The 26255-nt window shown below is 51.1% G+C and overlaps 1 protein-coding gene across 1 annotated transcript; it reads left to right on the forward strand.

Annotated features, from left to right (window-relative positions):
- Positions 1 to 431: 431 nt before the first annotated feature.
- On the forward strand, positions 432 to 24483 carry Xkr7 (XK related 7). The gene is made up of 3 exons (XM_090352824.1): positions 432 to 1027; positions 21530 to 21732; positions 22993 to 24483. The coding sequence occupies exons 1-3, from the start codon at positions 432 to 434 to the stop codon at positions 23946 to 23948; spliced, it is 1755 nt and encodes a 584-aa protein (XP_090208950.1). The 3' UTR covers positions 23949 to 24483.
- Positions 24484 to 26255: the final 1772 nt, after the last annotated feature.

The raw sequence follows: 26255 nt of genomic DNA on the forward strand, positions 1-26255 counted from the left end.
GGGAGCCCAAGCCTTCCAAGCTCACCCCCCACCTGTCCCCATCCCATCCCCACCAGGCTGTGAAGGGTAAAGCTGGGGAGGGAGAGGACGGGGACTGGATGGGGGGGGACAATCAAAGAAAAGGAAGGAAGGGGAGAGGCAGGGAGCATGTGGCAGGGGACGAGGCGGAGGTGACCCGGGTGCTCCCCCAGCCCCGCGCCCGCCCTCCCGGGTCCCGGGCCCCATCCGGCCTCTGCGGGGAGGGCGGGGGAGGGGCGGCGCCGGGAGGAATGAATAATTGAAGGGGGGAGGGAAGGGAGAGGGGAGAAGGAGGCGGGAGGCGGCGGGGGAGGAGGCGGGAGCCGCCCGCCCGCCAGGGCCCTCCCCACTCCGCACCGCACCCCCTCTCCTCCGCCGCCCGGAAGTCGCTCCCCGCCTCCTGCACCGCCAACATGGCCGCGAAGTCGGATGGAGCGGCGGCCGCGGCCGGCCCGGGGCTGGAGGGGGCGCCCGGAGCGGCGCGGGGCGGCGCGGGCGGGCGCGGGGAGGCGGCGGCTGGGGCCGAGGCCGAGGCGGCGGCGGCGGGCGGCGCGGGCGGCGCGGGCCCGCGCTACGAGCTGCGGGACTGCTGCTGGGTGCTGTGCGCGCTGCTCGTGTTCTTCTCCGACGGCGCCACCGACCTGTGGCTGGCGGCCTCGTACTACCTGCAGGGGCAGCGCACCTACTTCGGCCTCACCCTGCTCTTCGTGCTCCTGCCCTCGCTCGTCGTGCAGCTGCTCAGCTTCCGCTGGTTCGTCTACGATTACTCCGAGCCCGCCGGGGCCCCGGGGCCGCCCGTCAGCACCAAGGACAGCGCCGCGGGCGCGGGCGCCGCCATCGGCACCAAGGACAGCGCCGGCGCCTTCAGGACCCAGGAAGGCGGCGGCCCCGAGCCCGCGCGCCCCCGGCCCGCGCCCTCCTCGGCCCGCCACCGCCGCCGCTGCTGCCGCCTCTGCGTCTGGCTGCTGCAGACCCTCGTCCACCTCCTGCAGCTCGGCCAAGTCTGGAGGTAGGAGACGAGCTGAACCCCAGGAGACAGGGCCCGCGTGGAGTCGGGGGGGGGGCCAAGGTGCTGCCCGCGGCACCCCAGTCCTGCTCTGACCTTTCTGCCCCACCCCACGGCCTGACCTCGGCCCCGCCTCACGCCATTGCAGCTGGCATTTCTTCTCCTGCTCCTCTTGACCTCTGACCCCAAGGCCTGTCCAGCCCCGGAGCCATCCACTCCGATCTGGCCATGGCAAGAGGGAGGGGTGGGGCAGGAAAGGAGGGAAGGAGACCCTCAGGGCTGTGTGAGTGAGGAGGACGGGTTTGGGGGGGTGGGGTTGAGGAGAGGTGCCAGGCTTGGAACAGGACCATAAGGCTCCCCACTGCTCTGAATCCCCCCCTTCTCTGTGAGAATGCAGAGTCTGGACTTAGGAAAGAGCTCCAAAGTCCTTTCCTGCTCTCAGAGAAGCTCCTTCTGCAATAGTAGGCCCTGTCCACCCCACCCCCACCCTCCAGAGACAGAATTGGAGGCAGCTAAATGACTATCCCGCCTAAACTTCCTGGGCTTCTGGGGGGGGGGGGAAAGGGGTGTGCTGGATCCACCTGGGAAGCTCTCAGGCTGCTTCTACTTCCTAAGGACTCCCTCAGCAACCTCCCCCTCCAAAAAGGGCCAAGGGGATTCAGAATCTTGAACCTGACATTCCATGGTCAATGGGCTGCCCTTTAATCCTGAGATGGTAGGAAATATTGAGGTTTTGTTGAAGCTGCTCATTTCCAGGCCTTTTCCTCTGCCAGGATGAAGGGTGCCTGCTGGGCTGAGTTAATTGGAGAGAGGGTGAATTCTAAACTGAGGGCTCCTCTCGAATGTGAATTGTTCTGCTACCTTGGGCTGCACTGTGCAGTGACAGCATGAATTTACTTACTACGTGATCTTAGGCAAAACCTTCTCCCTCCAAGCCTCAGGTTTCCTTACCTGTGAAATGAGAGAGAATCCCTTCTCTTTTCATCTCATTAGCTTACTGTTATATTTCTTTTCTTACCTGTTGGGATGGCCAAATGAGAGAAAGTATGTATAAGGAGTTTATTTGGGGGAATGCTTATGATTACAGTAGATGTTGGAGAACCATGGGAGGATAAAGTCTCTCTAAAAATATAAGACACAATTGTTGCTGCTGTAATATTTATCCTGCTACTTGTTAAGGCATTCTCTCTGACTCAGAAAACTGTTTTGGCCTGAGGGTAGGAAGCGGGACTCCCAGGGTTTGTCCCAGCTGTTCACTGGCTGTGTCACCCTTGCTGTGTTCTCCAGTTTCTCTCTGCCTCGGTTTCCCCATCTATGCCTGCCAAGATGCTGTGTGTGTGTGTGTGTGTGTGTGTGTGTGTGTGTGTGTGTGTATCCACTTAGCTTGCCCTGGGGGTAAAAAGGGTGGAGTGCTATCTACACAAGGTGGTAGTAATATTATTAGCTTGAGATTCAAAAATGTTCATGTCGACATCCAGGAACGAATCTGCATTTATCATTCTGTGCCCGAGTGGACAGATGGTGAAAGTTATTTTTAGATTCTGAAATGGTAACTTCCTATTCTTGGTAGCCAAAGCTTCCCCTTTTCCCTTCAACCTAAAGTGGGCCAGCTGCCCCATGGCACGCTGGCGACCTTCCTACCCATTCAGCATCTACTTGCAAGAAGCTAATAGTCTCTCCTTTCTTGAACATAAACCTAGGTTCCCTCAATAGGACACAAAATGACCACAGGCTGGGAATCTCAGGAAAAGTGAGAAATGGAAATGATTGAGAGTCCATTGAGATCTATGGTTTCTTAGATAAATGTGCTATTTCCTAGGTTCAGTCTCTGTACCAAAGTACAGTTGTTTTTTTTTTAAAAAAAAAAACAAAACAAAAAGAGAAAAAAAAGTTATTTCCACTATATCTACAATTCCCTGTTTGTAAAGTGAGAGAATTAGTTTGAGATGAGTTTTCAGGAATAACAATCTAACGGCTTTGGGGTAGAATTTGGCTTATGGAAGTGTTTTGTGTAGGTTGTATAGTATTTTTAAAACACAGACTCCCAGTACTTCTTGCAAAAAAAAAAAATTGGCTCTAGCAGTACCAGGCCTGTAACAATTAAAACAAGGTATATGTGCCTATAGTTTGCTTACTCTTTGATTACATTTGGACCATTTATCTAGGCACTCACGTAGGCACCAGAGCCTTAATGTTCTGTAACAATTATTTTATTAAGTACTCTGTGCTGAGGCTTGCCAGTTGCCTTTAAATCTGCTTTGTCTCCTCTGTCCCTCCTAATAAGCTTGCCAGGTGGTCAATATTACAGTTTATATCTGACAGATGAGGGAATGCAGGCTGGGAGAGAGGGCACCCTTGCCCAAGGTCACACAGTGGGGATCTGGGATAGCCAGGACTCCAGACTCTCTGCCTTCAGAGCCCAAGTTCAATTGACCCACATGCTACTAATTCTATCACCAAAGTATTCCCCCAAAGCTTGAAGAATTGTGGGTCTGAGATGCCAAGATTCGGAGATGATAGAAAGCCAGGCTTCTGTTGCATGGAGATAAGAATGTGAAGGGGGGGGGGGCCCAATCCTTAGGAAAGGATGAGGAAACAGGATGTGTATTATAGGAAAGTACTAGATTTGGGATTGAGGAAAGGACAGGACAGTGACCTTGGACTAGGCTCTTCCTTTCTCTGGACCTCAGTTCCCTCATTGTATGAAAATGAGAAGATTAGATCTGTTAATGGAGTGAGGTAGAAAGTGCCTTTCTGGTACTCTACAATGTCCCAGTATGGTGCTAAGCACCCAGGTACTGCTAAGAGCAGCTTATCAGGTTATCCAGATAGATTTGGGCTCCTTGCCCTCCCCCCATCCCCATAAAAACCTCTCCTAAGTTTAGGCTATAGCATTTCTCTCTGTCCCTCATAACAAGCCCTCCACTCCAGAGAGCCTCTGAAATGAGTTGGTGACCTGCTGGGTGCAGTTTCTGCACAGACTAGAGATCACTTAAAGAGAGTAGCAAGCAGGTCTGTGAGATCTGGGAGGAACTAGTGACAGCTGACTGTCTTCTTTGAATTTAAATTCTGCAGTCCATTAGGAGATACTCTGTAGAAATGACTTCTGGAAATGCAAAAGCCACATTAGGTCTCCTTACCATGCTACAATTCTGACGCTGAATCTATTATGAAGCTAAAGTCTCAAGTCCCTTGTACCATAATCTAAACCAGCTGAGAGTTTGGTTGAATGGGTGAATTCAGAGACGATACTCAGAAGCCACCGAGGATAGATTTCCTAGAAATTAAAGCAATCAGGTGTTTGTGCAGATGTTTGGAGTGCAGGGGCTGGGCCAATGGGGAGGGAGAGGTGCCTCTGGGCCCACTCCAGGTTCAAGCATGATTGGCTAGCCAAAATTTCACTTCCTGATCTCCAAACCCCTATTCTCAATAAGAATTTCAATTATAAAGATCACCACCCACTCCCAGCTCTTCAGCCTTGTGCACTGCTGAATCAACCATTGAAATGCTTTGAGGAGTCAGGTGGGAGGTATAAAGTCAAGTCCACAGGATGTCACGCAAGGGACCAGCGTGGACAAGAAGGGTCTCAGGGGGCCGGGAGTTTGGCCTAGTGGTTAAAGTGCTTGCCTAGCATGCATGAAGACCCGGGTTCGATTCCTCGGTACCACATACATAGAAAAAAGCTGGAAGTGGTGCTGACGCTCAAGTGGTAGAGTTCTAGCCTTGAGAAAATCCAAGGACAGTGCTCAGGCCCTGAGCTCAAGCCCAGGACTGGCAAAAAAAAAAAAAAAAAAAAAAAAAAAGAAGGGTCTCAGACAAGTGGAAGCCACCGCCTTGCTTCCTCAGCAGTACTGTGGAACTCATGTGGACCAGTACTGTCAAGTCTTGAGTTCTCCAGAGGAAGCAGAAAGTGAATTTTTCTTTCTTTTCTTTTCTTTTTTTTTGCATGAACTCTCCCAGTTTCAGCTACTAATTAAGGTTCTTAAAAATAGTATCAACCAAAGGAAACCCATTTGTGGGCCTATCTTCTATGTAACCTCAAACAAGCTCTTCACTACTGACGAGGTCACTACTGATGAAGTTTTAGCTTTCAATGAAGGAACACTAACAGTGAAGACCTAACCATGTCCTAGCAGAGGCCAGGCAAGCGGTTCCAGGAGACTGTTCTCACTTCACCTTGAACTCTTCCCTCAGATGGCTATTTTGTCAAATCCATTTGACAGAGCAGGAAGGGAGGGGTCACAATCAAGTGATTGTGGGAGAGGTGCGATCCCTACCTGACTTTGTTCAGTTCCCAATTCCAGCTCTGACCCTGGCATTTCATATTGGTTATGCTAGGGGAATCACAAAGTGATGTTTTCATGCAGTGACAGATTGGATCCCCGAGAAAAAGGCAAACAGATCTTTTGGGGAGGCAGGAATCTGGCCATGCGCTAGACAGCGGCCGGTGTCTTCATCCCTCCTTTCCTCCTTCATCAGCCCTCTGAGCTGGTAAGCCACTGAGGACTGTTAAACCAACTAAAGCCCTTCCCCTGTCTCCCCTGACCCTGTGGGTAGTGGAGCCGTAAGCCCCGAATCCTGCTTTCCCTAATCTTGAACTCAGGGGCCCCAGCTTTGCCCAGATAAGCATGGCTTTCTAAGTCAATTACTGTGTGACGACTCGGCATGGAAATTCTCACAGACTCTCAGGATTTGAGCACCTGGAAAGGAAGAGAAGGGGAGGAAGGCAGTTGAGCTTTGGGAATAGGAGCTCACACCCTTTCCATGTCTAGACCACTAACAAGCTCTGCTCCAGAGTTCTGAAATGAGTTAGTGACCTGCCCAGTGTGGAAATCAGGCTCTAGGTCTCCCCGCTGGGAAGCTAGCTCTCGGCTAAGAGCTTGAACTCTGAATCTAAGTGTTCCCGGTTCAAATCATTGCCCAGCCTCACAACCTCTCATCCCTGCTAACCTAGGGACCATACCGATATCTGCCCTCATCTTGGGTTGTAGATCCCAAGATGTAGATCAAGGGTTGGATGGCCTTACCGCCAAGTATTCAAAACTTGTGACAATTGTTAGTGCCATCAGACAGAATTTGTTTCCTATGAGGGTAAAGTTTGTTCACAGAGCAGTAGCCAGTGAGGGGACACGGGGACCCTGGAGCCATAGAGACACTACAATAGTACATTGAATCTGCACTCATTTATGTAGTAGACATTTATGGAGCACCTGCTGTATACCAATGCCTGTTCTGAATGCTGAGTCTAGAACAATGAACAAGCCAGTCTCTGTCTTTTGGAGCTTTATAGTCTAATGGAAGAGGCCAGCAAACAAAATAAAATATATATTTCATAGGTATACTATGAACTGTAATGGGCCAGATGGAGGTAAGTGCTACAGGAAGAGAGGAAGCAGGGTGATGATTAGGGAGTGGGTCATTGAGAGGAGCGGGTCATCTGAGGTCTCTTCAGGGAGGTGGTGCGTGGTCAGAAGGCAGAGCAAGTGAGTGGAAGAGAGGAGGAGTAGCTTTCGAAGGCTGTTTCAGAAGGCAAGGGGAGAGGGTCAGGGATGACGGACTGTCTGGCTCTGCTGACCATACAGCACCGATAAGCCAGGAAAGGGGGCCCTAGAGAATCTAACCAGAGAAAGGGCAGGGTCTCATCTCTAGTTTCCAGTGTCCACTCTGGCGGTTGGATGGAGAATAGACTGGAAGGAAACCAAGCTGAGGTAACAAGATCTCTGTCCTTCTTTAGTCCTCAGTTTCTTGGCCAGAGAGTTAATGCTTTGAACCCACTCTCTGGAATCAGCCATGGTCCTATGTCTACAAATCGACACTGTAGCAACAATACCTACTTTGTGTAGCTGGGAGTGTAACAAATGAAGTCATGTGTGTGTGGTGTTTAGCTCAGGGCTCTGAACAGGAAGTACTCAGCAATTACCATTGGCTGTGGCTGGGTACATTGGAATGTGTAAATGAATCAGAGGCTGGGCCCCTGATTGCTTTAGATTGCATGTCCTGTTCCTCTCAGAATCATTTCCACCTGGGCCGCTCTGAAAACCCTTTTTTTTTTTGGCCAATCCTGGGGCTTGAACTCAAAGCCTGGGCACTGTCCATGGACACTTTTTGCTCAAGGCTAGCACTCTGCCACTTGAGTCACAGCACCGCTTCTGGTTTTTCTGAGTGTGTGGTACTGAGGAATCGAACCCAGGGCTTCATGCATGCTAGGCGAGCACTCTCCTGCTAGGCTAGGCTCCTGGACCCTGAATATCCTTTTATATATATATCAGGATTTCGTTTTGATCACAACCCTTGACTTGCACTGTGACCCTCCACAATGGCTCCTCCTTGCTCTGACTTTGCAAGGTTGTTCCAGCCAATCTCCCCTTCAGCACACTGTGCATCCCCCCCACCCCCTCCTTCCCCTGCCACCCAGCTGCAGCAGGCCATTAGAGCTGCTCCTAACAGACATGGAGGCGGCAGTTGGGCCCCCATGTCCCCTGTTTGATCTATAAAGACCACACAGGAGAAGCCCAGGGGAGTTGGAGGAGGGAGGGCTGCCAGGAAATGGCTTTGAACCCTGGCAGCTGGGGCAGAGGTCTCTGGGGAAAGGAGGAGGCCGTTTTGGATCCACTCTGGCCCCTCCATTTACTATTCTGCCTTTGTGCAGGAGTCCAAATTCCCCCCCTGGGAAATCTTGGGAGCCTCGGGTTGCCAACCTGGCTACCTCCCACCCCACCCAGGATCCTTGTCTTCAACTGAAGTGATGTTGTAACTGCTGCTCTGGAGCCCCAACTTCCCCGACCCTAAGGAGTCCAAAGGCTTTAGCTTGGCTTCAAGGCCCTGGGCCACGCCCCTTTCTCCTGGCTGCTGCAGCCCCGGGATGACCTGCTGTGGTTTCTCCCCTCCCCCCCCAGCCGGCCATCATTTCCCCAGTCTGTAAAGCTGCCTCCAACAGCTTCCTGAGTCAACCCACCCTCTGTCCTCTGGCTCCACCTCTCAACCCTTCTAACCAGGCAAGTGACTGCCTCTTTGTGTGAGTGTGCCTGTAGGGACCAGGGCTCTTTCCCTGCTCAAAGCTAGCATTCTACCACTTACTTGAGCCACAGTTTTCACTGCCAGCTTTTTGGTGGTTAGTTGGAGATAAGAGCTTTATGGACTTTGCCGCCCAGGATGGCTTTGAACTATGATCCTCAGATCTCAGCCTCCAGAGTAGGTAGGATTACAGGCGTGAGCACCTGTGCCCAGCTAAGTCTTTCTAGTCTTCAAGGAAATGGTTTGCTGATGAAAGAGCTCTCCTGTGGTTGGTTGAGATTTCTAGCAGTATAGAACACCATAAAGAAACATTCCACCTCATTATGTCTTAGGGTAGAGGAGTGGTGAAGGGGATTTCCAGTTATTAACTAGACATTTTTTGTGTTGCTTAAAGATGTTTACTGCTGGCTTTTAATTCAAGAAACGCAGTATACATTCACCTGTGGGGTTTTTTTTTTTTCGGTCAAGTCAGAGTTATCATTTATTGAGACTTAGAGGAACTAGATGACGTTGCTTACGTCTGTAATCCCAGCACTGGGAGTCAGAGGCAGGAAAATTGTTCCAAGCCATCTCAAAATAACCAACAGAGTGTAGTGATAAAGAATAAGGTCTCTAGAGCCAAAATCATGGCTCTACTCTTTTAAGCTGATCCTGGTTCTAAGCTCTGTGGCCCTGGGCAAGGCACTTACCTGTCTGGGCTCTGAATGGGGATAATGGTCCTTGTGTCAATGGCCACATTGTGGGCTAACTGACTTCATGTGTGCAGCATGGTTTGTGCAGTACTCAGCACTCAGCTCTCAGCTAGCCTTGTTGGTCCACTTCATACATGTGAAAACAGAGGCACAGAAAAGAATGGCCTCTGAGTTAGTAAGTGGCAAAGTCAGAATTGAGAGCTATACCATCAGGCCTGCATGCATAACCACTAAGCATGCCAGCCTTCTCCCGGCTAAGTGGATTCTTACAATATCATCAGCCATGTGTGAGAAACAGACGAAACACAGCAGGAAAGTACTCACTGGGAACATTCTGGGCTCTTCTCAGACATCCACCCCACCATGGGTCCCCGACCCAACACAATTATTCATTTCTCTGCCCCACAGCCCCGATGGGGCTCTTTCTCTGTTATTGTTGGTGGCCTTGTGTCCATGGTTGGTGAAGTCCACACCAGTGCTTGGAACACAGAGACTGTTGAAGCAGGCTCTGGGGCTTTGGCTGCAGTGGTTGAGCTCAGGCAGTGTGGGAACCCTCTGTAGTCAGGGGCCCAGCACTAAAGCCTGTGGGACCTCCCACCTCACCTCCTGCCATCAGGACGCAGAAGTAAAAGGAGTCAGCGCAAGGCTGGAGTCCTGGGAGGGTGCAAGATGGGCTGATGAGGAGATGCTTGATAGTTGTTGATGTGAACTGAATTAGAACCTTTGCAATTAGCAGCTTGGGCAAGTTGTTTCACTGTCTCAGAGTTTGATTACTTCACCTGGAAAGTCCAGTGGGTTCTGGGCGAGCTTCTCCCAGATATTGGGCAAAAAAATAGAGAAGATGCCCTCTCCCTACAGATCCAGATGGATATCATGACTTCCTAGCCACTGTGACCCCAGGGCAAGTTGCTGTGCCAGCCAGAGCCCCATCTCATTTCTGAAATGGGGATGAGGGTGATGTCATGTAAAGAAAGACATTTTGAGCCATGTAAACACACAAATCCTGTCCTATAATACACAATGTGGCTACTGTTACTGGCCTAAATAGCATCCTGCTTGTTTCGTACCAAGAGAGGGCATGGGAGAGGGGCACTAAGGATCCTCACTCTCGACGATCACCACGCACATGATCCCTACTGAGGAAGGACCTTGTTCTGTGGCTCCAGATAAAGTGTGGATGAGGTTACAGGAAAGCAGAGGCTTTTGAACAAAAGCAAGACCCTCGTGTCACTCCCAGAAACAGGAGGCTGCTCCCAAGAGCCTGAACCCCACTACCCACCAGTGGTGGTGCTGAGGAAAGTGGCTGACTTTGACAGCGATGAGGTCGCAGGAGCTTCTATTTCAGGCTGGATGTTCAAACTAGAGGATTGTAAAGCTATATAGCTTTAATCATCAGTGGGTTAGAATAGAATTTTACCTAGCACTGAGTTTGATCCCCGGTACTGTCCCCTTGGAAAGGAAAGAAGGAACACCAGGCCCTGAGTTCAAGGCCCAGGACTAGCAAAGGAAGGAAGGAAGGAAGGAAGGAAGAGAAAAGGAAAGAGGAAATGGAGGGAGAGGGAGAGGGAGGAAGAAGACCTTAACTCGGGGCTTTGTGATGTTGGGTTCTGGGATGCTGAGCAGCTGCATCCCTGGTTATAGCAGTGGCATTTTTGTTTTTATTTAGTTGTTCCCTTTCATAGCACAGAGATTGATTCGGGGCCTCACTCTTGCTCGGCAAGCACTCTACAACTGAGCTATAGCCCCAGCCAGCATTGCTTACTTGGTTTGGCATTTTGTTGTTGTTATTTCAATACATATTATTTGTATTTTTATTTTTGCTGGGCCTAGGTACTGTCCCTGAGCTTTTTCTTTTCTCTTTTTTGTCCACCGTGGGGCTTGAACTCTGGGCCTAGGCACTGTCCCTGAACTCTTCAGCTCTGCCCTACCCCTGGAGCCACAGCGCCACTTCTGGTTTTCTAGTTGTGAAGTGGAGATAAGAGTCTCAGGGACTTTAGTCCTAGGCTGGCTTTGAACTGAGATCCTCAGATCTCAGCCTCCTGAATAGCTAGGATTACAGGGGTGAGCCACCTCGCCTGGCTTCCCTAAGATTTTCCACTCAAGGCTACCACTCCACCACTTAAGCCATAGCTCCACTTCCAGCTCTTTGTGGTAAACTGGAAATAATAATCTCAGCAGCTTTCCTGTCTGGACTGGCTTGGAACCTCCATCCTGACATCTCAGCCTCCTGAGCAGCTAGAATTACAGGCATGCGCCAGCAGTACCCGGCTCAATAAATATTATTTTACATTGTCCAAAAAAAAAGAAAACGTAATGTACTCATTTCAACTTTTTCTTTTCTTTTCTTTTTTTTTTTTTTTTTTTGAGTCATGGGACTTGAACTCTGGGCCTGGGCGCTGTCCCTGAGCTCTTTAGCTCAAGGCTACCGCCTTACCCCTGGGCCACAGCCCTACTCCCCATTTTGTAGAGATTAATTGGAGATAAGAGTCTCTTGCTTTGAACCGAGATCCTCAGATCTCAACCTCCTGAGTAGCTAGGATACAGGTGTGAGCCACCTTGTTTCATTGCAACTTTTCATTAAATAAAAATTTAAGCAGAAGCAGAAGTAGAGAGTAGGCTAATAACCCATCCCCCACCCATCATCACCTGTTTAACAATTATGGATTTCTGGCCCATCCAGAGGAACTTTGTGAGGACAAGAATAGTCTGTGCCACACCATCCAGTACTTATGGCTTATACTTGTAGGACTGAGGAACTAGAGCCATTTGCTAGGCTGGTGTGATACCACTGAGCCATACCTCTGACTCTGTTTTCACTGGTTATGTTTTAAGATAAGGTCTTGCAGCCTGGCCTGGCACCTGTCCAAACCAAATCTTCCTACTTTAGGCTCCCCATCAGTGCTGGAACCCCAGTTACATGCCATGCTATCCACTTACCCTCCTTGGAGATGGTGCTTCTCTCAGATTTTTCTACCTGAGCTGGCTTGGAACTTTGATCCTCCAGTTCATTCTCAGCCTTCCATGTAGCTTGTCACTGCTCCCAGCTATAGATTCAGAAGTAGTCTTGCAAACTTTTCTGCTCAGGCTATCCTCAAACCACAATCCTTCTGTGATTTTTTTTTTGCCTGCCAAAGAACTAGAATTACAGGCATGTGCCACTAATGTCTCGCTCTGAACTTTTCATTGTGTTGAATTTTAAGTCATTTGTACATAACTTGCATTGAAGAGCATACATCTAGAACCCACACCATTTCCTTTCCTTCAGGTTATTTTGAAGCAAAGCTCAGACCTCAAATTGTTGCATTCAGACATAATTCAATCTATCTCTAAAAACAGACTTGACAAAAACCATTTAAAATATGGAATAGTGCTATCACACCTATAAAAAGGAATCATAGCTTTTCTGAAGTTCATATGGTGTTTCTTTAATTAGTTGCTAAAGCTTCTAAATTAGAACCCACCCTTTTTTTGGAATCAATATCATAACTTCTGGTTATCCTTGAAAATTTACATGGAAAAAACAAACAAATAAGCCAGGAGCTGGTGGCTCATACCTGTAATCCTAGCTACTCAGGAGACTGAGACCTGGTAATCATGGTTCAAAGCCAGCACAGGCATTAAAGTCCATGAGACTCTTATCTCCAGCTAACTTCCAGAAAACTGGAAGTGATGCTGTGGCTCAAGTGGTAAAGTTGTAGCCTTGAGATGAAGAGCTCAGGGACAACCCCCAGGCCCAGAGTTCAAGACCCACGACCTACCAAAACCAACCAAACAAAAAAACTAGTGATTCAAATTCCAGTCATTGGAACTTCTCTTTCTCCAGAACAGCTGGTAAGAAGCGTTGGGTGACTGCCTAGCCAGGCAGGGCATGCCTTCGTAGTTTTCCAGAGTCTCCGGTAGTGAAGTCGGCCCAGCACCTCTGAACTTGGATGCTTGAGACCCTGCCTCTACTTATGAGGAATTTCAAAGTCAGAATTGTACTTTCAGATGTCAACAGAAAACTGGAATTGAACCCGCCCCCCCAACTAGCTCATACTATGTCAACTCCACAGTGGGAGATCAGGAAAAGAGAGCAAGGAGGAACAAAAAAGGCCTTGCATTTTCAATCTATGGGGTCCTGACTTTTACTCTCTTCCCTCCACCACTTCACCAACCCACTTCACAGAAGAGTAAGCTGAGGTCTGGAGAGAGGAAGAGAGCTGGCTGTATTCATACAGTGAGGGATGTGAGAGACCAAAGGCTTTATTTGCTAGCAGTTGCCTGTTTTTCTGCTGGACAAAAACAGGGACCATTGGCTTTGGATCTTGGCTTTTCATCCAGAGTCTAAAACTAGTGGCTGAAAAGTGTTTGGCTTCATCTTAGCAAAAGAAGAAGTGACTCTGTGAGAGGGATGGGGTCTGCTGAGGAGGAGGGAGACAGCCTGGCACCCAGCAGACACGAAATGGGAGGAAAACGTGTAAAATCACATTCTTTACTGACATTTAGGATCCATTTGGCTGCCAATCCCAGGAAGGTCCTATTTTTTGCATCCCCACAGGAGTGCTCAGAATTGAGGGGTGAGCTGGTAGGGAGGGGAGGGTCTCAGGGCATCCTCCCAGAAGCTTCCTGGACCAACTGAATGTGAGGTGACCACATCTATGAGTTCCTGGCTCAGCTTGGACCACGTCATGATTGCTGGGGTCAGTTAGTCCTGTCCTAAAACACATCTCTGAGCTTTCTGGTTGCCTGACCTTCGGCAAGTCACTTCTCCAAATGCCTGCCAACTGCCTCTGGCCATCTGGGCATGGGCACTTCCACAGCAAGTGCTCTTTCTAAAATGCACTCTCTGGTTTAAAACTCACTCTGCAGCCAAGCACCAGTGGCTCATGTCTGTAACCCTAGCTACTCAGGAGGTTGAGATCCAAGGATCACAGTTTCAAGCCAGCCAGAGCAGAAAAAGTCTGTGAGACTCCTATCTCCAATTAATCACAGAACAAATCTGTGGTGCTATGGCTCAACAGGTAGAGTGCTAGCCAGTCTTGAGCAAAAAGGAGCTCAGGGACGGTACCCAGACCCAGAGGCCAAGCCCCGGAAAAGGTTAAAAAACAAAACAAAACAAACAGCAACAACAAAACAAAACCAAGCTTGGGGACAGCACCCTGGCCCCAAGTTTAAGCCCCAGGATAGGCAAAAACAAAACAAAACAAAACCTCATTCTGGGTCTTGGATAAAGATCAGATCCTCTACCATGGCCTACCTCATCCCTCATTTTCTCCTATCTGTTGAACTGCCACTGTTCTGACCAGGTGCTACCCCCAACCCTCCCCACTTCCAGCTGCTTGCCACAGGACATTAGCTCTTGTTTCCTTTCTTCCCGCCTCTATCTGGAGATTTCTGTGCTGGCTTTAGACCAGTACTCCTCCGGAAAGCCTCGCATGATTGGTGGGTCCTGGTCTATTCTTATCCCATCCTCTGTGCTAGAGCATGGACCCTTGCTTAGGGCACATCTGTGGCCAATGAAGGTGTTGACAGGAAGCCCCCGTGCCCCACCGCCTGTCCCTGGGTTTCTTCCCCTCTGCCATTGACTGCCTTTCTCTGGAAGTTCATAGCAGAGTTTCTCAATCCCCCTCTGTGGGCTCAAGGGGCCATGGAGACCCAGGTCTGAGTCCTGGGTCTGGAGCTAACTTGCCTTGTGATTTTAGTCAAGATCTACTCTCTTTCTGAGCCTTGGTACTCCCATCTGTAAAATGGGTTTGTTCTGAGGAATGCACAAGTTAATGTGATGCAAGGCCAGTTATAGGACTGGCGCTTAACAAATGCAGGTGTGGGTATTATTGCTAATCCCTACACAGTCTCCCTTGCAGAGTAGGTCTTAGCAGATGGGATGTCTGAGTCTCTTCAGCTCCTCCTTGAGCAGCAGGATCCACGAGGCCTGGCCCACCTGGAAGCAGAGAGCTCCTGGAGGCTGTTCCTGGATGGTAGAGCTGGGGAGCCGCTGGAAGCTGCTGTGGTTTTGGCCCAGAGCTGTGAGGGGGCGTGGGGAGGGGAAGAACACACACTCGGAAATGAAACACGGAGAGACCGACAGATGGAGGAGCTGAGGATGTGAGAGACACAGACAGAGAGGGACCCAGAGTCACGGAGAGGAGAAGCAGGCAGGGTAGGATGGCTGGAAAACTGGCAGTCACACGGAACCACAAGCTGAGCAGCAAACCAGCAGATGGACTAGGCAGCAAGGGATGGGAAGACACAGACAGACAGACAGACAGACAGACAGACCCATGAATGCAGGCAGGACCCAAGACAGACAGGAAGACAGCGGTAGCCACACAGACAGACAGGCAAACCAAGATCCAGAGTCAGATTGACAGGTAGAGCACTTGAGAGCAGTTATCTAAAATCACACCTAGTAAGTGTGACTCAGTCTAGGAACAGGCACAGGTGGGCTGGCCTAGTATCTTAATGGATGGAAGGAGATCAGATAAAGAGAGACAGGTGAGGTAGATCTGAGCCACAGACACACAGACAATAACCCAGGGTCTGAGACCTAGTGGAGGTAGCATGTGACTGGATGGACACCAAGGTCTGGGCCATGAACCCTGCTGAGTACAGACTTAAGGTGACCCAGATGCAGGGCCCAGGAGGGACCCATACCAGAGTGGGAAGAACAAAGAGAACAATGGTTGGAAATGTGGGGAGAAAAAGGCAGGCCAGATGGTTTGGAGTCTGCAAGCCAAGGGGAGAGGCTTGGGTTTGAGTCCAAGTGTGATAAGAGGACCTTGGGAAGTTTTACAAGAAGGATGACACAATCCCACAGGTTTTTAAAAATACCCTGCTGGTTGCCATGTGGAGTGGTTGCAGGGAACCCACAAGAGAAGGTTGGCATAGCTGTCCAGATACGAGATGACAGTCACCCGCGCCCCGTGGGGGCATTGGAGTGATGGATGAATGTATATTCCCTTCCCCAAAGTGCAAATCCCTTTCCTTGAGGTGGCGTGTCTTTCTCTGGAGGGATTTGAGTTCTGTTCATGATGGCAGCAACATCTTTCAAAGCATTTCCTTCCTTCCTCCCTTCCTCCCTTCCTTTCTCCTTTCTTCTTTTGCTTCCTTGCTTCTTCCTCCTCCTCCTCTTCCCCCTTCTCCTCCTCTTCCCTTTCCTCTTCCTCCCCCTCCCTTTCCTCCTCCTCCCCCTCCCCCTCATCCTCCTTCTTCTTCCTCTTCTCCTCCTTCTTCTTCTTGCTCCAGGTGTTTGAATTCAGTACCTTGCTTAATTCTTGCTAGGCACTCTATGGCTGGACCATAGCTCCAGACATTTTTCTTTGTGTGCCAGTTATGCTACTTGAACTCAGGGTCTGGGCACTCACCCAGTGCCCAGTGCTTTTGCTCAAGACTAATACTCTACCACTTTAAGCCACAGCTTCACTTCTGGCTTTTTGGTAGTTTACTGAAGAGTCTCACACACTTTCCTGCCCAAGCTGGCTTTGAACTTTGATCCTCCGATTTCAACCTCTTGAGTAGCTAGGATTATAGGCATGAGCCATGGCAACTTGCTCAGACTTATGTTTTTTAGTTTTTGAGACAGGGTCTCATTATGTAACTAAACCCAGGCAGGCTGTGAACTTGTGATTCTCCTGCCTAAGCCTCCCGGGCACTGAGAGAGGGCTGGATTACAGACATGTACCATCATGCTTAGCTTTCAGCTTTCTTTCAGAGTAGACTATGGAATGGGATGGGCTTCTAGGCATTTTCAAGAAGGGCTGCTTGGTGATCAGGAGCCAGAGCCTTGGCCTAGTGCGTGTCTCCCCATGTGTGCACATCCCTCTACCACTGGCATTAAATCTATCACTTACTTGTTCTTTGTGATGTAGGGATTGAACCCAGGGCCTTGTGTATGCTAAGCAAAGTGCTCTACCATTGAGTTGCATCCCTAGCTCTTAGGGGATTTTACATTTTGATTTGGTTTAGTTTAGTTTTGGTTTGGTTTTGTTTGTTTGTTTGAAACAAGGTCTCTACATAGTCCATGCTTGCCATGAGCTCAATATCCCCCTACCCCCGACTCCTCAAGTGCTGGGAGTACAGATGTGTGTCACCAAGCTCAGTTCTGCCACTTAATACAAAAAGGAAGAAAATAAGATTCAGAGAAGCAAAAAGACTGCCAAAAGCAGACCTGGGTCATGACTGAGATAAGAACCCATTGTGTGACACAGGCTGTATGACCAGTCCTGTCTGACCAGAAAGATTTGGTTGCATGTCCTGGGCAGGACTGTTTTAAAACTTTGTGGGTTCCAATTTATCAAGCATATTATATTGCAGCAACATCAAATGTAAATTATATACAACCAGATGAAAGCCAAATTGCAGTTGACTGACACCACATTCTGTTTTGCAGACATTTAATTAGACATTTGTTTAATTTTGATTTTGCAATTTTTCTCCCTGTGTTTTACAGCCAGGTCCTGCATGCCTCAAACATGAACATGTCACAGGCCCTTGGCAGTGAGTAGTTAGTGCCTGACAGAACAGCCACAGTGTTGGTCCTAGAGCCAAAAAGGGCACAGTAAGGCCAAAACCCAGGCTGTGGCATGGTTTCTGTGCTTCCCCACACTCCCGGGATGAGGGAGCAGAGACTTCCTTTCTGTTCCTCCCTGTTGCTGCCCCTGCCCACAACAGCCCAGGGCTGTGAGCCCTTTGTCTGTGGTTAGCTGGGAGCTGGCAGAGGAGAGGGCACGAGTGGGCGGGAAGGTGGCAGGTGGCCTGTCAGGTGGTGATGGATGCTGGCTGGGGCGGGGCCTCTCTCATGCTGACCCGGCTCCGGAAACAGATGGTCTTCCAGCCTGAGAGAAACTTCCAGGGTGTTGCCCTCCCCCAACTCCCCAGGTCCCTTCTTGTAGGACCAGCTGGTCTCTCCTCTCACTTCAAAGCCAGAGTTGCAAGAATAGGCTGGGATGGTAGGGATGGGGAAAATGGAGGCTAGGAAAGATGGCCCTGCAGAAGCCCAGGGGCTGTCCTAGAGTCCCCACCTTCAGGTCTGCTTTCTGCCCCTCTATATTTCCTGTCATAGCTCAGCTCTCTCACTGTAGGCCTGGACCAAACCCCAGCTTCTCCTGGCTTCCCTCCAAGCCAGCTTCTGGAACGAGCTTTTAGAGCTGCAGCGTTGATCATATCACCTCCAATTCTGGGATGGAATTCAGATTCACAATAAAATCTGAACTCTGCAGTCCAGAGTTTTTGTTTTTCTTTTGTTTTTGTTGTGTTGCAGGGGCTTGCACAGACTAAACATGTATTCTACCATTAGATACTCCTGCCCATCAAAATCTTTGGGTTCAGGCTGCCAGAACCCTTAGAGCCCCCGAAAAGCCATACACGCTTATGCCGTTGCACTTTTTTTTTTTTTTTTTTGCCAGTCCTGGGGCTTGAACTCAGGGCCTGAGCACTGTCCTTGGGCTTTCTCAAGGCTAGAGTTCTACCATTTGAGCCACAGTACCAATTCGAGCTTTTTCTATGTATGTGACATAGGTCTTCATGCATATTAGGCAAACTAGGCCAAACTCCCAGCTGGATTATAGTTGTTGTTGTTGATGGTGGTTTTATTTTATTTTATTTTTGCCAGACCTGGGATTTGAATTTAGGACTTCTTTATACTCAAGGCTAGCATTCCACCACTGAAACAACAGCGCTGCTTCTGTTTGTTTTTTTTTGTTTTGGTTTGATTTTTGGTGCTAGTGTGGGGGCTTGAACTCAGGGCTGGTTAATTGGAGATAAGAGTCTCATAGACTTTCCTAGCCAGGCTGTCCTTGAATCATGGTCCTTAGATCTCAGCCTCCTGAGTAGGTAGGGTTATAGGTGTGAGCTACTGACACCAGGCTTTCACCACACACTTTCCCATCAGCAGCTTCTTTCATCAGATAGTAATCCCTGCTTAAAAATCCAAGACCAAACCCTCCTTTCCATGCACAGTCCCCCCCTGACTGCCTCCCTGAGGCAGAGGTGTCATAACTCTTCTCTGTGTTCTCAAGAACACCTGTCACTTCCTACCTTGTCTTTCCCCTGTGGGACTGTGAGACACATACACAGGGGCACAAACCTGGCAAAGAATAGGTGGTCAGCATACACACACTTGCTATGTGAGTGAATGAGTCTGCTGCAGGTGCTCTTCCACCAGGCAAGAGGCAGGGACCCAGGGGAGGTAACCTAGCTCATCAGAAGAAACAGTCCAGCCTGGAGCTACTCCAAAGCAGAGAGCTCTACAGTGGGAGGGAGGAGAGTGGGTAGAAACACATAGATTAGAAATAGCTGAAAGGAGTTGGACTGCGAGGCCTTGACATTTCCCAAGTCAACCACAAGGGACCACCTCTTCCCCAGCTCAGATACCTGTCTGGGAAGGTAGCCAATTGAGGGTGTGTACACAGCATCAAATGCTATCTGGAAGACCCAGGGATGGGGAGGAAGTCCCTAAATGGATGCTTCTAGCTAGATGGAGGTAGATAGGCATGGGGGGATGAAGGGGTAGTGGCAGAATCTAGGTCCTAGAACTTTAGATCTGAAAGGATCCCAGGGCCAGAAAGCCCGCCCCTGTCATCAGTGAAGACAGCCACACAGTTGTCGAAGAGCAGGATGCCCATTTGAGGAAACTAGGCATCAGGTGTCCCATAGACTGCAGTTCTGCCCTTGGGCTGGTGGCACACTGTGAATACAGTTGTCCCTCCCCATTAGTTTTCAAAGCACACCCTAGAAATACCACTGTGTTCCATCTGGGATTAGACTTCCACGGATTCCTGGTTCCCCAGTTTCTAACTCACACAGTAGGGTCATAGAATCTGAGTTGGGATTGCTCTTGTCTAGTTTCGGGGGCACTTTTAGAGGACCCTCTGTAGTTTCAGCAAAGGCTCTGCCTCATGAATCAAAGATAGGGGCTGGTGAAGGGTTAGGATCTGTGGTCACCAGAGCCAGGTGTGGAGCTCCCTGTTTGGAGAGGTGAAATTGGGTGAGAAGCTCTGGGTTGGCAGGTCCACTCTCATCCTCACTTGATAGAGCACAAATGGCTTCTCTTCCCACTAATGTTCCCAGTAGGTTGGGGCACCTAGAGTTCAGCGGGGTCTTGCTCAAGATCTTACAGGAATTGAGTAGAGTCAGGACTTGAACTCAGGATTCGAGAGTACTCTTCGTACCCACAACAGGATTACCAGAGTTCTATACAACTCAACATACTTGCAGCCATTCTGCATGAATGGCTGAGCATCTACTGTGTGCTGAGAGCTGAGGGTGCTGCAGTTATTGGCTGACAACAGCTGGGAGGGGAAGCCTGGCAGAGGTGCCACCCCAGGTGAAGGAGGGCCAGCAAAAGCCGTGCTTAAAAGCTGGGCTTTGAAAGAAAAGTCTCACCCAGGTTTGGGGGCTAGGTCAGGGTTAGGAGACTGGGCAAGGAGAACAGTGGCTGCAGTGTGGGAGAGCACTGAGAGCCCTGAACCTGGGCAAAGTAGCTGGAAACCCCAAAAGTTTTAGGGAGAAGCAGCACAGGAGGAAATCAACACAGTTGTAAATGCCAAGAGCAGGTGTCTGGTAGCTTCCCTGTGCCCTGAGGGGAGGTCAGGGATGGGCCAGGAAGTTGCTACAACAGCACTCGGCAATGTCCCCAAAGGAACCCTGTAGGCAAAGCTGTGTGATGTGTAGGAAGAGGCAGTGTGGTCTGATGGTTAGAGTGTGCTGGGGCTTGAATCCTGATCCCACTGTTTCCTGTGTGTTCGTAGGCAAATAACAGGCCTCTCTGGATGCCAATTTTCTCATCTACAAAGTAGAGATACTAGGACTAGAATCAAATGAAGTCACAGACAGGCGCTGTTGGTTCCCGCATATAAGCCTAGCTATTCAGGAGGCTAAGATTGCAGGTCAAAGCCAGCCTGGGCAGGAGAGTCCATGTGATTCTTATCTCCAAAAAAACTACCCAGAAAAATCCAAAAGTGGCACTGTGGCTAAAGTGGTAGAACACCAGTTGGAGCAAAAGAAGCCCCGGGACTATATACATATGTGTGTGTGTGTGTGTGTGTGTACTTATTCAAGTAACTCTTCAAAGAAAGCTATAAGACTGCAGCACACTGAATCCAGGGTGTCCTTTGTGTGTCCGTGTGTGTGTGTGTGTGTGTGTGTGTGTGTGTACTTATTCAAGTAACTCTTCAAAGAAAGCTATAAGACTGCAGCACACTGAATCCAGGGTGTCCTTTGTGTGTCCGTGTGTGTGTGTGTGTGTGTGTGTGTGCCTGTGCCTGTGTGCGTGTGTGTGTGCGTGTGTGTGTGCGCGCCTGTGTGTGTGTGTGTGTGTGTGTGTGTGTGTATGTGTGTGTATGTGTCTGTGTGCCAGTCCTGGCTGGAACTCAGGATCTGCGCACCTTGAGCTTTCTCAAGACGAACGCTCTCTACCACTTGAGCCATAGCACCACTTCTGACTTTTTATGTGGTACCAAGAAATCCAACCCAGGGCTTTGTGCATGCTAGGCAAGCACACTACCACCAGGCCAGGCTCCTGGCCCCACTTCTGGATATTTTTGGTGAGTAATTGGACTTTCCTGCCCCGCTGACTTTGAACCTGAGTCTTCAGATCTCAGCCTCCCGAGTGGTGAAGGTTACAGACTTGAGCCCCTGGAGCCTCTTCCCCCATCCCCAGTCCTGGAAGCTAAGAGGCCCATTGGGTGGTCCGCAATCGCAGCGCTGTAGAGGAGAGCCTTTCATTCCTGGGGCCCATTTTACACCAGTGGTGCGAGCGGGTGGCGGGCGGTGGCAAGCCGGGACAGAGCCGCCGCAGAGCTGAGCCCCCGTCCTTCTGCAGGTACCTGCGTGCCCTGTACCTGGGGCTGCAGAGCCGCTGGCGAGGGGAGCGGCTGCGGCGCCACTTCTACTGGCAGATGCTGTTCGAGAGCGCCGACGTGAGCATGCTGCGCCTCCTGGAGACCTTCCTGCGCAGCGCGCCGCAGCTGGTGCTGCAGCTCAGCCTGCTGGTGCACCGAGGCGGCCAGCCCGACCTGCTGCCCGGTGAGCCCCTGCCCACGACCTCAGGACCCCGCCCTCCCCTTCCTCCAGGGTACTCAGGTTCCCACGGACCCTCTGACCTGGCTCTCCATCCTCTCACCACCCTATGGCCCTTGAGTGTCCTTCTTCTGCTCTGCTCCCTTCCCTACTGCCAACACAGATCTCGTGTGTGTGTGTGTGTGTGTGTGTGTGTGTGTGTGTGTGTGTGTGTGTGTACCACGCCTGGGGTATGAACTCAAGGCCTGGGCACTGTCCCTGAGCTTCTTTGGTTCAAGGCTAGTACTCTATCACTTGAACCATGGAGCCACTTCTGGCTTTCTCTGAGACGTGTGTTGGAGATTAAGTCTCCTGGCCTTTCCTGCCTGGGCTGGTTTTTGAACTGTGATCCTCAGATCTAAGCCTTCTGAGTAGCTAGCACCAGTGCTCAGCTCAGATCTCACAGCTGACCTTTACTTCACAGCACACCTTAGCCCCCCTGGGGGCATCATCTCCTACCACCTTCGTGCCCCCTTGCTCATACTCCTGCCCAATTGCCACTGGTTTGGAGAGAAGCTGCCCTCTTAGTGGGGATCCTGAGAACCCCCTGCCACACACACACCCAGTCTTGGTCTTAGTTCCCTTTCCTGCCACAGGCCCCATTTATGGACATTTCCTGCCCTAGTCCCTGCCCCTTCCTGACACTCTAGGACACTCCCCTCCCCAGTGCCATGTCACAGAAAAGCTTCATGCTCTCTCCACCCAGGCCCTGTGCAGCCCATCCTCCCTCCATCTGTACCCACAGGAGGCCCTTCCCAGGGTACAACGCCTCACCTGGGGCCTTCTCCCTGCCCCTCAGCCTGCTCAGCTTAGGCATCTGTCCACACCCATCCATGGCTTCTAAAGGTCCCCTCCTGGATCCTCCATGCCCTAATCATGACCCCCTCTCTGCCTCTTCTTCCACTCTCACAGCCTCACACCCTAATTTCCCACCTCCTACAAAACCCAGATGAAAGTCCTAGACTTGACCCCTCGTGCGGGGTCAAGAGCCACCCAACTTTCACTTCCCTCTAAGCTCCCACCCAACCCTGACTGCCCTCACCTCATCTCATCATTGCCCCTGACACCCCTCCATGCAGGGACCCCCTATTTCCACTGATCCGCAGTCGCTTCCCTCACTCCTCCCCAGAACCCAGCTCCTGACCCAGACCCCTCCCCCTCTCCCCAGACCCCAACCCAGACCCACCCCTAACCCATCCCACCCCATCCCCAACCCTGTCTCCACAGCCCTTTCCACCTCCGCCTCGCTGGTGTCCCTGGCCTGGACGCTGGCCTCCTACCAGAAGGTGCTGCGGGACTCACGGGACGACAAGCGGCCCCTGTCCTACAAGGGCGCCGTGGCCCAGGTGTTGTGGCATCTGTTCACCATCGCGGCCCGAAGTCTGGCCTTCGCCCTCTTCGCCAGCGTCTACAAGCTGTACTTCGGCATTTTCATTGTGGCCCACTGGTGCATCATGACCTTCTGGGTCATTCAGGGTGAGACGGACTTCTGCATGTCCAAGTGGGAGGAGATCATCTACAACATGGTGGTGGGTGTCATCTACATCTTCTGCTGGTTCAACGTGAAGGAGGGCCGCAGCCGCCGTCGCATGACGCTCTACTACTGCATCATCCTGCTGGAGAACGCCGCGCTCACCGGCTTCTGGTACTCCAGCCGCAACTTCTCCACCGACTTCCACTCGCTCATCCTGGTGTGTGTGGTGGCCTCCAGCTTCGCGCTGGGCATCTTCTTCATGTGTGTCTATTACTGTCTCCTGCACCCCAATGGGCCCATGCTGGGTCCCCAGGCACCTGGATGCATCTTCCCAGAATCCCCAGGGCCTTGTGGCCCACCAGCTGATGCTGTCACCAGTCCCCCAAGGTCCCTGCCAAGGACTACAGGCGCAGAGAGGGATGGGCCCTCAGTGGGAGGTGAGCGAGCCGGGACCCCCACGCCGCCTGTCTTCCAGGTGCGACCGGGCTTGCCTCCCACGCCAGTGGCCCACCCCTCGCGGACAGAGGGGCCTGTCATTCGGATTGACTTGCCTCGCAAGAAATATCCAGCTTGGGACGCGCATTTTATTGACCGCAGGCTCCGGAAGACCATCCTGGCTCTGGAGTACTCCTCCCCCGCCACACCTCGGTTGCAATACCGCAGCCTGGGGACCTCCCAGGAGCTGCTGGAGTATGAGACCACGGTGTAGGCCCCCGCTTTGCTCCCCACCAAAGGGACAGGCTGGGCTGACCCCGCAGTGACGAGTGCTAAAGCTGGAATTTCAGAACCACAAGCTTACTGGGAGTGGGTCTGTGGGTCCAAGGCCCACCACTGGGTCCTCCAGGGGAGGAGGCTTCAGACCTAGACTCCATTTTTCAGCCCTGTGGCCCATTCCCTAATGTCCTCTGAACCAGGGCCCAGGGAATCAACTGGTGCTATACTCCTCAGAAGCGGCCCTGCTTTCCTGGGGTCTCTACATCACACCTGACACAGGAGTCCACCCTGTCCCCTGCCCCAGCATTGCCCCCATGTCACCCTGGTGGGCCAAACAGAGAAAGGGCACTGTCCAGGGCTCGTGGCCTAGGGCCCATATTGGGGGCAGGAAGTAACCTTGTGGACAGGGCTGACCTGGTTTCTGTAGGATCCAAGCCTGGAGCTGGGTAGCGGTGGAATTGAGGAGGGTGCTTGGGTGGGGGAAACTGGGGGTGGGGTCTGACAATGAAGAGATGAGCAGAAGAAAATACTCTGAGGGGCTTGGGTTGGCAGACAAGTGCAGAGGGGTGGAAGGTGTAGGGCCAGGAACCGTAGTCCAGAGCAGAGAGGTAAGGAGAAAATTCTGGAGACAGACTTAGTTGTGGGGTTCTGATACCTCAAGTGGAAATTTTCAAGGAGCCACCTTTGTTCTAGGTGAATATTTCTTCTAGATCAAAGTCCTAAACACAGTAGATAACATAGCTAGGAAGAGACTCTGTAGCTAAGATTCAAGTACATTGAGTAAAGGCCTGTTCTAGAGGCCACTTGGTTCTAGATTAAGTTCTAGAACACCTAGCTGGAGAAGCTCTGATGTGGGGGAGTAGAGCTTCCACCATGGGGGAAGTGTTGAATCCAGTTCTCATGGACTGGTGGAAGAATGAGTCTAGACTAGATAGTCGAGACTGCTGAGGCTTATGGGAGTTTTAGGCCTCTGGCTATGGCCCCAATCATCTCTGTAAAAGGAAATCATCCTCAGAATTCCCCAGATGCTTTAGCTGCCAACTGGTTCTCAGCTGGAGGGGAGGAAAAAGGCTCTGGGGATATGACTTGCATCCTGGCTTTCTGCCATCCTGCAGAGGTGCAGCTCCCCAGCGTGGAATCTGGGAAACAGATATATTTTACCTCCAATCTGGCAATACCTACAGGACCTGGGCTCCATTCTCAAGGCCTGTGTCTCCTGGGGGGGTGTGCAGGGGACCCCTCCTCCAGGACCACTCCCCAGAGACCTGGAGGAGGTGTGTGGTTTAGGGAGTGAGGAGGTTAGCAGCTCCTTCCCCTTTCCCCATGCCAACTGCAGGGTTTTCACTGGGAGGGGCTATCCATGGATTTTAGGAATAGACACAGACCTGGGTTGGGGTGAGTTAGGCCATGAGAACCTTAGACTATGCAAATTAGGGGCGATGCTTCATGCTTCAGCCTCTCTAGGGATTCCAAATAGGAAACGGAGGCTGACTGACAGCTTTTCTCCTGACTTCTCCTGACTTCCATCAAATGGTGATGGGCACTGATCACTGGGAAGGGTGCAAAGCGAGCCTTCAGGCCAGGAGGACAGGCCTGGGAGAGCACGCACAAGCACACATCCTAACTAGGACAGAAGGCCGCCGCCCAGACATGCACGGGTTAAGATGGTATGTGACCCAATGTTGCCATCTCAAGAATGTCCTGTCCTGTCCTGTCCTTCCTTCCATCTCTCTCCTCTTTAAAAGCCTCAGGAACCCAGCCTCAAGAGTGACAGCTCGTTCCATCCTGACCCAAGCCCACGTGGCTGGGTTATCCATTCTGCTCTATCCAGATCTGTCTTCAGAAAGAGCTAATTCCACGGCCCATTACACACATCGCAGCCTCTGTGAGGCAGTGTTGACGCTACTCAGACCAAACTCCTGTTTGTTGCTCCAGGACGACTGTGCCAGGAATTTTCACTCCATGTTGCTATCTTCCACCCTCCTGGCTCACACCTCATTTTCACTCCCAAGAGAGGTGTGGAATCTACCTGTCTGCCCTGCAGGTGAGGAAACAGGCCCAGCAAGAGGAGACAAGGGTCGCGCTTGGCAAGTCATTGTATTCCCCAGGAGTATAAATCACTACTAGTGGCCCAGTCCTCCAGTTCCTAGATGGAAAAGTAAAAAGACCCTGCCTAGGAGCTAGGAGGCCTGTAGCTCCGGGAGACCCCAGAGAGCCAGAGGTGAGGAGCAGAGCCAAGCAGGACTTGAGGCTCCCATTGTTTGGACTGGGGCCTGAGGAGAGTACTCTGGGTACCTTCTGC

This window comes from Megascapheus bottae, chromosome 18 (assembly GCF_031878675.1).
Source record: "Megascapheus bottae isolate mThoBot1 chromosome 18, mThoBot2.hap1, whole genome shotgun sequence".
NCBI lineage: Eukaryota > Metazoa > Chordata > Mammalia > Rodentia > Geomyidae > Megascapheus > Megascapheus bottae.